The sequence below is a fragment of the Exophiala bonariae genome, assembly GCF_035927105.1.
Source record: "Exophiala bonariae strain CCFEE 5792 chromosome Unknown scaffold_5, whole genome shotgun sequence".
Lineage (NCBI taxonomy): Eukaryota > Fungi > Ascomycota > Eurotiomycetes > Chaetothyriales > Herpotrichiellaceae > Exophiala > Exophiala bonariae.
In genome coordinates this window covers 304,312-316,539 of record NW_027042480.1, presented here as the reverse complement: position 1 = coordinate 316,539, position 12,228 = coordinate 304,312, and the positions used below count along the sequence as shown (strand labels likewise).

The following is a 12,228-nucleotide window of genomic DNA, read 5'->3' as shown; positions in this document are numbered from 1 at the left end:
AGGTGGCAGTAAGGGCAGTTTGGCTGAGTATCTTCCCGCAGCGCGAACAAAGCCTTGCAAATATGCAAACATTGACCTTTTGCAATCGGTGCAGCTTGCTGTGGACGACAAACTGGTACGTAGCTGGATTGGCTACCAACTTATGGAGCATGAATCAAATGAAGCTTGTGTTGACTTTCGGCACAAAGGCAATGAGTGCATTCACGAGCGTGTTTGACAGCGATTTCTTTGATCTGCTTACCGTTGTTCATGATCAGTGGGACGGCCTGATGGAAACACTTACCTCACGGAGAACATATAGACTCAGGACCGGGTGCTCTTGGAGAGTGAGAGCCCTCCGATATCCATGCAGTATCACTCATCTGCTCCTCAACTTTCACCGGAAGATACCACATAAGGTTGAATAATCATCAACCAAAAAGGGGTTTGGCCAACCAGTCAAGTACATCCATCATCAACGACATATTGCACAAAACATGACAACCTCACCTTCACCTCCACCACTATCCCCTAGCCCAAACACAGAACCATACTACATCTTCGTCCTCGGTCCTCCCGGAGCAGGCAAAGGGACACTATGCAAGCGGCTGGCCCAGGAAAACGGGTTCTACCACCTCTCCGTCGGCGACTACCTTCGTGAGATCTGCACCAACAAGTCACCATTGTCATTAGCCATGAAAATCAGCCCTTATGTGCGCAGCGAAACCCTCATACCGGATGAGTTGATGAAGAAGATTGTCTCCGATGAAATGCTACCCATGGTCCGCTCCAGAAACACCCCCTGCGTTATCATCGACGGTTTTCCTCGCAGCTTTGAGCAGATCCCGAGGTGGGGGGATGGCGTGCCGCATATGGTGCTGTACTTTGATTGTCCGAAGGAATTGGCTGGGGAGAAGGTTGTCAGGCGTGGGCGTGGTGGTTTGTCGGCTGAGGAGTTGATGGGGATTTTCGAGCGGAGATACACAGTTTCAGTCGGAGATTACCAAGATTCTGGAATGCTATGCTTTGGAGAATCCGACTTTGCCATCTGAAATGGCGGGTGGGGATGGTGTTGGGGAGCTTACGGTGCAAGTTGACACGAGCAGGAGCACTGAGGAGTCGTGGGCAGATCTTCAAAACAAGCTGGCCAAGAATTTGCGTTGGAAGCAAATCATTGAATTCGCCGCATCCAACAACATAAAAGCATCAGAAGATATCAAGCTTGAAGAAACCGAATCACTCATGCCCGAGGAGAAATATGCTGGCGATGCCGAGCAGGAGGATGAGAGCGATGAGAGATTTGAGGTTTATCGGGATGAAGATGAAAGAGGCAATGACGCCGATGATGAACAGGAGGACGAGGAGGACGAACAGAGCAATTTAGATGGGAATGGGTATGAAGGCGAGAACAAGAACGCAAGCAAGTAAGAGGGGTTGTCTCTAGTCATAGGCTGGTTGGATGATCAGAAAGAGTAAGAAGACTTCTTACATTGAAGTTGAGGAATGGGAGAGATAGTTGGATGCTGTGAACTTTTGGTCTTTCGTTCCCACAGGAAGGAAGATATGAAGCTGCATGGAGTGTCGTGATTTTTGGAATCCAATTAGGGGTATTGTTTTGGGTCGAGGAAATGAACCATTAGATAGAGCTCAAGCTGGAGTAATTGTATGACCTCACGAGTCGAAGAAAGTGAATGTCACTAGTGTGAGAAGACCGAAAAATTCGATTGTCCAGGCGAGTCCAACTGCATTTCAGCATTTGACACTGATTGTTCATGGACGTTAGAGTGTGCCACTTCCTTTGTCCTGTAATATCTGTCTCTCGAAGTAAGCCGTCAATTTCCCCTTACACTCGCCTGCTGGAAACGCCCATTGATGACGACGCATGAACCCGGAAATGACCTGGTCCATCTTGAGCCTCAAGACATCTTTGGCAGTGATGTCAACTTCATCCCAGGCGAGTTCGACTTCTCCGACTTTGTGGCCAAAATCTGTCGTGTCGACCACGATCTGCACAGTTTCTCCTGATTCGCATTGCGCAGACCAGGCTTGTCTCGTGGTGTTATCTTGCCGAAGGGGGTCAGACTAGGAAGCTTCTGCTTGTGCTGAGCACGATCACTGAGTTTGGAGAAAGTGTTGCTGGTTTTGCAGGGAATGCTCAAGATAGGGTGAGAAGAATACTTGATGAGTGCACGATTGATTTCGTTTGGACATGTGATCTCGTGGAATGACGAGTTAAGGAAGTCTCCGCCAGCCTTGATCTTCATTTCCCAGTCATTGTTTCTGCATCGCAGCCAGACCCCTCTACCACGCAGTGTGGTCTTGAGATCGAAGTATGTATCAGTGAACGTCGTAACAGGTAGCGTATTGAATCTCTTGAAACATGGAGTTCCAGCGTTCCTTGCTATGAGTGCCGCAGCGGACGGACAGAACTTGCGTTCTACCTCGAGAAACATGTTGTCCGCATGGACGCCAGAGGAGTTGCCCAAGTCCAGGACAACGTCTGGTCTTCTCAGCCCGGGTGTACGTCGTCAATCTCCACCGATACCGTAAAGCTGCGCGTAAAGTGACTGGCGACGATTTCACCCGCGTCGTGTCACGATGAGATACTCCACTGCATGTCACCGCTCGGGGTCATGTGTGACAACTGAAAACATGACTTGTGAGAGTCTGCACAAGCGGTGCCCGCCCGCTGCAACATGGAAAGCGGCCAAGGTCCACAGCTGAACGGCTTCGTGACACAACAGGTCATTCTTGCGCAGCCTCGTTATTTTGCTGGGCTCCTGGCTCCTCAGTTACAACTTAAACGTGAACAAGAAAATAAGCTACGGCAGAGCAGTCGAACCGTTTTTCTCACACTGCAGCCAAAACCGCGTCAGCCTCGCGTCACACTGCAGGCTACAGCCTCACCGTGAATTGTTATCACGACCTCTGCAGTCACCTCTCAGCCACACAGCACACAATACCTCGTACTCCACTCACTCGGCAACCGGCTGTTAAGGTCCGGCTCGAATTCTAAGCCCCAGCTTTTTTAATTTCCGGAAGCCCAGTTCGGCACGATGTAGGAGTGTGCAGACACGGTTACGCATGCATGCCCGCTGCACTTTGCATGTGCAATCCAGGCCAGGAACAATCTGTTGATGATTATTGCACCAACAGAGTGAACTCGAATGACAACCATCACATCAAACTTGAGGACAGCCTTGAAACAAGATCTGGAACCGGCGAGTTGTAGGCTTTTTACTCCGAAGATACCTGTATCTGTACATTTGTATGGTCCGTTTGGGGTACGGGTACTCTAGCAACTACTCTGTGGACGATGAGTGGTACCGTGCCTAAACTTCCGACTATTGACAACTCAACCTCATACAGGCACTAGAACCCGGGGAAGGAGCAGCTCGGGGATGTTGTGCTCTTAGGAATCAAGTGTTGAGGTACCAACCGATCTCAATTTCGTATTGTTTGCTAAGGCTAATGTAATAAACAGTCATTAAGAATAATCCGTACACACCGTAATTAGTGATTATGCGTGCTCATTTATACCCATCATCTTACAATGGAACGTCGTATTTGTAGCAGAACGGTCCAGCTGTTGTGCTGATTAACTCTCCAATACTGAGAGGTTCCTCCCCAAAATAACCCCAACTCGGTAGGGTTGAGTCCAAAGTCACGTTGTTGCTAGGTGGAAGGTTTTGAGCGGTCTCGGTGCCAATGACAGTATTAGCAAGCTCGGGATGGCGAATCTGCCAGGAGGTATAGAGGTTGTCTAGCATGGCATGAAGTGGCCACCAGATGGGGTCCATGACGGAAACAAAAATGGATGATCCAGGCGACCCAACAATAAAATGGGCGCCAGAATGTAAGCCTAGAGAGCCTCCACCAACAACACCATTGATCAACTCATCAAAGGTTTGCAAGCTGTCGGCATTGAGAGCTTGATAGAGAGCAGTATAGTTCGTCCAGGTTTGAGCCGCAAAGGTGTTGAGATCACGTGTCAGGCATGATCGGTTGAGATTGAAGGCGGTGTCAGGCAATGGCAAGCCTTGGACGATGAGGGAAGTTGAAATATCAGCCATGGTTCTTTCCCAGCCAGCAAAGGGGCCATTTGTGACACAGCCACCACCAGACCCGTGAGGCAGAGACAAAGTTGGAGCAAGGACGATTGGTCCAGAATCAACATAGACACCATCTCCAGACATGGAGTACTCAGATCCATCAAAGACTGCGCTGCCGTGAAGATTATCGGCCGTTGCAGGCCAGTTCCAATAAGGAAAAGCACCCTTGTAGCCGCAAGTCTCTTGCAAATCCTTCTCAAAAAGATGGAGGTAGTAGCGATGCCATGTCAAAAAGAAGCCATCGAGATGTACGACTTTGGTCCGGTTGACGTGGGTAACAGCATAGTCGAAGTAGCGGTTGATCGCAGCAGGATATAGTGTTTGATCGAGTTGAGAAGGTTTGGAAGCGATACACTTGATGGCATCGGTGTATGCTTTTCTTTCATCTTGTTGCATGGCCCCAAAGTCCTTCCGGATCTTGATCTTGTCTTCCGTACACTTGGGCCATTTGCCCGGATGATTGTCTTGGAGCCATTGGTCAACAACAGGGAAGTATGTCGTCTCACCCCATGGGTTAGGCGTAGGAATGGCGTTGATGAGCGAAGGTAATAGCGACAAGGCCACAGTGGCGAACGACGTCACGGCGTTAACCATGATTAGTACTGTACAGTAAGTATGGAGAATGTATGCGAGCCGGAGTACTGAGTTAAGAATGGAACAACTGGTGCAGTGAACGAAAGACTGAGCGTAGCTGTTCAGCAGATGAGGAGCTGACAAGGGCTGGAATGAAAAAAGGCAAGTAGTTGACCACGTTCCGAATTGTTAGGAAGCAACGTTCCAACTGAAATGATTTATACAAGGAAGCTGCAAAAGACAATACCTCGACAAGTCGGTGGGGTAAGCGAAGACTCTATTTACAACATTTCTCAGTCATGACCGAGCTCACCTACCTAGCTACTCCATAGTCTTAGGATCCAAGGACAAATCCCGGATCCATTCTGGCGGAGTATCAGAAAAGCCATGACTCCACGAAGCAGACCGACAGGGCTGCAGAAGGGAGACAACTGTCAAGTGCAGAAGGCAGTGAGATACTCCAAATGGATATCCGAGTGGTATTCATCCGTTTGCGAGGCTCGATGCAGACCGTGGGAGGCCGTAGGTCGTTGTTTGCATTCGTATCTGGATACGCCTTGTAACGTACCGATAATCCCTGTTGCAAGAAAACTCAAGACACATAGTGACGAATGACTACCTGGTTTGGGAGCAATCATCTGTGGCAGTGGAGCCGAGAGGTTGAACAAGGACAAATTGACTGAACAGCCTTCCTGAGATTTTCAGGGTTGCTATTTTCGTGGCACCAGTGGCAGTATCAGAAAGGACGCGGAATGCCTTAATGCAAGGGGTAGGGACCCGACCTTCGCGACAATCGCTCATGCACGGCCCACCTTATCCGCAATGGTGTAGTGTATCGTAGTCCTGGTTAGATTCAGGCCAGGTAGGATCCACGGAATCAAAAATCCCGTTCACTCTGGAAGCACTTCGTGACTTCTTTCAATATCACAAGATTGTATCTTGGATGTGACAGCGCAGGCATGGAAACGGCACACATCACGGATTACCGTCCTTTGAGTTATGTCACTAGATTGGTTTCTGATGTGTGACATGTCGACATGAACTTGAAGTGGCAGGGTTGAATTAAGGCGTGAAGTGGCTTGTTTGGCGTCGGGGTGGCGAAGCGCCGAGCAATTCGGGGTCCAACAGGTCGTTCGCATGGGCTTCAAAGGTTCTCTCCATGGTATCCAGAGAAATACTTACGTAGTCACCGCTTCTGGAGCATTGATTTACTACGTCCCGGGTCTATCGCAGTCTGTGGCCTTTTGTTTGGGCTCGAGTTTTTAGCATGTCCATATGCTATATGAATCTGTAATTATATACCCGTGATACTTGCTTGTCTAAAACCACTTCTCCTAAAGCTTCCTGGCATCGCCCACCAAAGAACGGAACATCAGTGGAGCGAGCCCCTCAAATCACGGCACAATTTTTTCGGAGACAGATTCCTTTCAACAGCGTCATCCATTTTCGACGGTGCCGCGCATCTCAACATGGCAATCGGTTTTGTCCATGCTTGTGGCCCATTGGGCTTCCAGGAACTCGCATTATTGTGTGGCGCTAGTTGAAGTCAATGAAGTGTTGGACGTCTCTCTGCATGAGGGTTGATATGCATTTGCTGACAGCAATGGACCGCCTGATGGAGCACAAATTCTCCGTTAAGTCATCGTCGTCATGATTCTTCGTGCCATTGGCCTAGGCTGTTCAATCCCCAATGAGTGGGTTCTCTCGCACAACTGACTTGGAATTTGACCCAGTATATCTAAGACCCAGGTAAATTGTGGATATCTTCTTCCCTCACCACATTCGTCCATTGTTGAGGACGCGAACTTTGGAATTTCATAAGCTCGCAACCCTAGCGATAGCGGGACAGAACCCCCGGGTTACTCTTCTTGGCTTCGAGGTTCTCGTACGGGGAACATTGCATGACGAACCATTCAGCAACCCCAGCGACCACCACAACTCTTAAAAACGGGTCAACCAGAGACATGCATTATTAGCTTCCAGACCAGCACTATGATATGTCCGTTTCGGACAATTTGCATGACTGATGAACAAGGCTGACCAAGATGGACTTGACTAGGGTTATTATAAAGGTATGAATCATGACCTCATGGGCGGACTGATATTCCAATCATATGGTTCTCGCAAAGTTGGTGCCGGACGCACGTCTCCTCGAACACCACCAAATAGGCGACAAAAGCGATGCGACGTAGGAATGGTCAAGAATAGACCACGATATTCATATCGACTTCCAATAGAGTCGAAGAAGGGGCTAATCCCATCCAGGCATACTCAGTCAGCAGAACTGGTAATAATTCGGGTACATGCGAATTATCATGGCAACGGCCAACTGAAAAAAACATCCCAGGATCCAGCGGTGTGTGAAAGATATGAATATCGATGCACAAGTCCATTCAAGGCAAGACTGAACTCAGCTTGAGAGGCGAAGAATAGCCCAATGTCTTTCCGTCTGCCACCTGCCTTAAAGAGTCAAACACTCAGCACTGAGCATAGTTTCAGTTCACATACGTGGTCTTCAGGTCTGAACCTGAATTTGAACCAGTGAAGCTTAATCGTCCTCAAGATCTAGTGGCAAATTTGGGTAGACACGATCCCAGAGCACGGTACCACTTTTCGGGTCCATCATAGCTGCAAAATGGGTACATTCGTTTGTGGTCGGATAAGCGGAAATCCATCTGATCAATTCCCGCTGGGAGACCGTTGTGTCTGCCTCGGGTTGTAATGACTCGGTAGGTGTAGCTGCTCTTCGTAATCGTCTTTCCGTTCTATGGACCTGAGACCGCCATTTGGATGTAATGCAGTCAAGTCTTTCCTCACTCTCCTCGATAATGTCTTCCATCCCGCTCCCAAATCGACTCGGGCCCAAAGTCTTCTCGTCTGTAGCTGGGGTGGGCCCGCTGATGGTCGGTTCATGTGTTGCTTCATCATGATTTGTGGCAGCAATGAAGGTATTGCTCGACCGAATCTGAGCACTACTGAAATCCTTCTCTAGTATGATAGTGGTCTTGCTATCACAGAAGGTGAGATATGCCGCTGTGGTGTGTTGTGGGGGTATTTCCTCGGCTATCACTCCAAGGCTTTTAGCCCCTTTGTCGTCTTGATCATCCTGATTGTCACTGAGCAAATAGCTCCTCAAAATACTAGAAATGGATTGCCGAAATCCTAGGAGAACGAGTAGGTGATGAAAATAGAATCTAAAATGCTCAGACCTAGTACTGGCATTGTGAACTCCACGAAAGTTGAGCGATAAACTGAGCTGTTCGCGTACTCCGGTCAATACTCCAACGTAACCACAGTAAGTTATACTGCGAGCGATCACTTTTGTCGGTGTCTTCGATTTGCTTCTAATAAAGTCGAGCTGGACAATTACAGACCGAAGAGGGTCCATCAACCAATCCAGGGTACGGAAATGTAACATTCTGGCCTCAGTCTTCGGTTGTTTTGGTTCCAGAGAGCTAACTGCGCCTGAAGTGCAACCCATAAGCAGATCCAGTATTACATTGAAAGCCACCAGCAGATACATAGGCACATTGACTGCCTTGGAAATGCCGCGAAGTTCTTCAGTCTCGATCGAAGAGTACAGACGCCGAAGTAGCAATTTCGCCATGACGTTTATTGGATGGTGGTACCTCGCTGGTATACCAGTCGTTTCCAGTAAATCATTGAACAAGGCTATAAGACCCGGCAACTTCTCTTGGTATGCTAATGCAAGCTCCGTATAACGGTCCCCTGGCTCTCGGGATAGATCGATTTGAAAGATCGGGGCGGCAACGCCAAGCTTATTCCGATCCTTGAGCTTCATCGTGGGAGTTGCTGAACAGAGACTTCCCTTTCAGTGGTAACGAATATATATAGAATCATGAGAATATGTAAGCTGGTGTTCGTCAATAAGGGAAAGCCTCAAGCTCATAAGGATCAGGCTGAGATTGCCATGGTTGCTGTTGCACTAGCTTTGAGTCATCAAACAGGCAGCTATTTGCACCAAATCAGCCGAGGCTGAATCGAGCAAAGCTATCGATTGTGGCACAACCACAGCCTGCGGTCGAGACGGTGTCGCATTGGCTGCAGACAGCAAGAAAGATCACAAGAGGGAAACAAGGAAGAGAGCAAATCCTGACGTTCAAGTTCGGTAAGCAACGCCAGGGACGGGAAACCTGCCAAATCAAGAACGTGAAGCGACGTGTAAATCAACCTCAGGCGCGTTCCTCCATCCACGATGTAGAGTATCATTCACTATTCTCTTTGTTAGACTTCCTGTTCTCTGGTCCTCGATAATGCCATCGAGACTGTAAGTGGAACTGCGTCAAGGTTACCTCATGCTACCACGATGCAATTCTGATGACTGCAGATGAGCGTGGTTGGTCACTGTTGGGACGTCAGATTCACCGTCACCCTTACCGATCAAAGGGTTGACATAGGATGTCGACAGATGGCAAACACCTGCTCCTAACGACGATGGTGATCTCTCATAGCCAGCGGATCTCATCGTTTTGCTGGGGTTTGACTAGTAAGTTAAGAAACATTACATCCGCCGACAACATCGGTATTGTCGCAGCGGTGAGTCGTGAGTCGTGAAGGTCAAATCACATATTCACTCTTGCCTTTTACCAAAGAAATCTCACATATTTCAATCGGTGCACCTTCCGTCTGAATCTCTCAACATCCTCAACACCCTTCCATCCATCTCTTTTCAATATCTTTCTTTTCTTCTTTACCAAATTATCATCATGTGTTTTGCTCCTGGTTGTGGACGCTGGCCATGGGGTCACCCAGAACCTCAACTTGCGGCCGAACCCATCGACAAGCGCTACATTTACCTTGATGAGAACGTCGAATTCTACCCTGACCCTAGGACGGTAAGTGTTTCCCAGTGAACTTGAAGGTGAAGTGAAGACGACGCTAGTCCTGCTCGGTCCAACACTGACACTCCTGCCCTTCGCTATCACTTCTTCCTCTTCCTGTTCCTCTCTTCTGCCAGAACGCAACTTTGTTTTCCCACAGCCCTCCTCACAACGCGACCAGTACACCCATTTCTCCGACAAAATGCCCAATTTCTACACCTACCAGAATCCTTACCCTTCCCAGTTGGCCACTTCAAGTCAAGGTCAAGCGCATTGGGAAAATCCAGCAGACTGGCCCAAAACTTACATCTACGTTACTAATCAAGACGGTCTTCAGGGAATTCACCCTCCTGGCCCGGTCTACACAGCGAATCCACCAGCCCAGTCCAACATGTTCTACTACCCAGTAAGTGCACTTCCAGCCCTCCCTTCTCACGGCAACCTCATTGACAATTCACTTCTAGGGAGGAGCCGGTACACCTGGTGGATATGTTGTGAACGGAGTTTTCTATCCTACTGCTCAACCTGCTGCCGCAACTCCCGCTACTGGTTGGCCTTCCTACACTTGTTATCCCCTCCCTGCTGCCCCTGCTTCGACCACTCCTTCGGCTTGCACTGCTTGGCCTTTCGCATACTCACCCTATTGCGCAGCACCACAGCCATTCCAAGTCCCCACCGGTACTCCATGGACTTCCAGTGCCGCCGCCGCCCAAGTCGCCGCCGTGATTGCTGCCAATACCGCGCTTGCTGCAACTCCAAATGCACCATCCTTTTTCGTTGGAACCAGTGCCGCCGAGATTCAAGCCCAGAATGCAATTCTTCAAGCCAACCTCTACAATCTTGCCGCATCTCAAGCCCAAGCCCAAGCCCAACCAACTCAGATTGCCCCGTACAAGCCTGGCACTGGCCAACAATTCTGGTGCAAGGAAGCTGATGGTAGTTGGACTTTGAGAGATCAGACTGATGCTGCAACTTTGGGTGCCGGCCATTGGGAAACTCATTCAACCAGTGGCTACCATTACTTCGTCAAACACGCCTCCTGACTTCACAATCCAAAGATCGGAAACCCTCCAAAGAGAGTCCAAATTGCCGGAGTGCAGGGGAGTGAAGACATTGGTCAAAAGCTATCACCCATCAACGGACATCGATCTCAATGATGATCGGATTTGTACGAAACAACCATGGATTGGAGAAAGCTTCTTGCCAGTGCATGAGGAGATGATCGTTTTGTACACATGAATCGGAGTGAGCTGTCTTTGTCCTCCTTGATATGGATCCTTGGGTGGCTCAAGCCATAAGGCCCATCGAAGATCCGTTACCCTGACATTCCAATAACAAATAGTGCCTACACAAAATCACATTGGTCACTATCTCTCCCACTCGCTGCTGTATCGAATATGCCACTCTCCACTCCACGGAGCATCCTCGGTAGCCAACTCCTCTATTCCTTCCTTCTTCTTTTCCCTCCATTCGTTCCAGGCGATTCCGACTTGTAATATGCCTCTAAATTTGGAACCGATTGATGTGGTGCGCACGTTGTGGTTGTCGATGGAGAGTTGTGTTTGCCGGCATGGCCAGCTCGTGATACTGCTTCGTTTACACCTTCGAAAGCCGAAGACTGACTCAGTTTCGATATGCACCACAGCATTGGAATTGCTGATCATCATCCAGTACAACCAAACCCACCCACTCTCTAGTTCTCCGAGAATTATTGCTTGACCCGACTCATAGCACTCTCCATCCACAACTTAGCGTACTGCTGATGCGCCCACACCATATGCGCCGGCATGACCGGTTTCGATTTATCCTCGACCTGGCCCTCGCCCTGGAAGAAGATGCTCTTGAGCCGAAACTCGGCGAATCCGCGCTCAAAGTCTGTCGTGGCGGTGATCTCAAACAGGCCATCGGATGGCCGTTGTCCGTCTGGTGATTTCAGCGGTGAATCGCCGCATCGGATGAGTATCGACGTTGGCGATTTCTCGAGCACGACGAAGTGGTCGGTGATTTCTGTGCCTTTGTCGTACGTGGAGCTGAGGAGCTGCGGTCTGTCCCACAGTTGATGTGCTGTGGTAGTGTCATTGCGGTATTTGTTCTGAAGGTAGAGTCTTTGGATCGTGTACCCTGTTCGTCGACAGTTAGATCCATTGACCCGTGATAAAATGAAATCTTAAGAGCTCTTAAATCTGTCACGTGATGCCACTACTTCGTCGAGCGACGAGTTTCGACGGCATCAAGAAGTATCGGAGATGTGTTCGCTCCCATATAGAAGAACGAGAGCGAGAGAAAAATTCAAAGAGATCACATACCAGGACCGCCCCAGACACCCTGGCTGAACCCCTCGACCAACTTACTGCCGCCCTTGTGGGCGTCCTCGACCAGCTCCGGCTTCAACTTGAACAGTGGCTGCCTCCTGATAATCTCATCGTGCAGCGTCGGGTTGGCATTGGCGTTGAGTTTCTTGTACCACTGGTTGGCGAACAACGGGTCGCTGGTGGGCTGGAGATATTCGACTTTGCAGTGTTTGGTCCAGACGAAAAATGCACCAATGCTGGTGAAGGTGCTCACTGCGATACTTTGCAGGACTTTGGACCGTAGGCTTGTGGGCATCTTTGTCTGATTTGCTACGTAGAATGAACAGTGTCGATAAGCGGTCTTTGCCCAGTTGGACCTTATGTACAATAGATAGGTATGTATGTTAATGAAGAGATAGGTCGATTGTACAC

General features: G+C 49.2%; 4 protein-coding genes across 4 annotated transcripts; 1 reads left to right on the top strand and 3 right to left on the bottom strand.

Moving 5' to 3' along the window:
* Nucleotides 1-3,527: 3,527 nt before the first annotated feature.
* Nucleotides 3,528-4,685, bottom strand: LTR84_010882 (uncharacterized protein; the record flags this gene model as incomplete). Its single annotated transcript, XM_064854416.1, has 1 exon — nt 3,528-4,685. The coding sequence occupies one exon, from the start codon at nt 4,683-4,685 to the stop codon at nt 3,528-3,530; it is 1,158 nt and encodes a 385-aa protein (XP_064709142.1).
* Nucleotides 4,686-7,212: 2,527 nt separating this feature from the next.
* On the bottom strand, nt 7,213-8,466 carry LTR84_010881 (uncharacterized protein; the record flags this gene model as incomplete). Its single annotated transcript, XM_064854415.1, has 1 exon — nt 7,213-8,466. The coding sequence occupies one exon, from the start codon at nt 8,464-8,466 to the stop codon at nt 7,213-7,215; it is 1,254 nt and encodes a 417-aa protein (XP_064709141.1).
* A 925-nt stretch (nt 8,467-9,391) lies between these two features.
* On the top strand, nt 9,392-10,548 carry LTR84_010880 (uncharacterized protein; the record flags this gene model as incomplete). Its single annotated transcript, XM_064854414.1, has 3 exons — nt 9,392-9,520; nt 9,666-9,911; nt 9,970-10,548. 3 exons carry the CDS (start codon nt 9,392-9,394, stop codon nt 10,546-10,548), a joined length of 954 nt encoding a protein of 317 aa, XP_064709140.1.
* Nucleotides 10,549-11,213: 665 nt separating this feature from the next.
* LTR84_010879 (uncharacterized protein) lies at nt 11,214-12,112 on the bottom strand (the record flags this gene model as incomplete). Its single annotated transcript, XM_064854413.1, has 2 exons — nt 11,214-11,626; nt 11,812-12,112. The coding sequence occupies 2 exons, from the start codon at nt 12,110-12,112 to the stop codon at nt 11,214-11,216; spliced, it is 714 nt and encodes a 237-aa protein (XP_064709139.1).
* Nucleotides 12,113-12,228: the final 116 nt, after the last annotated feature.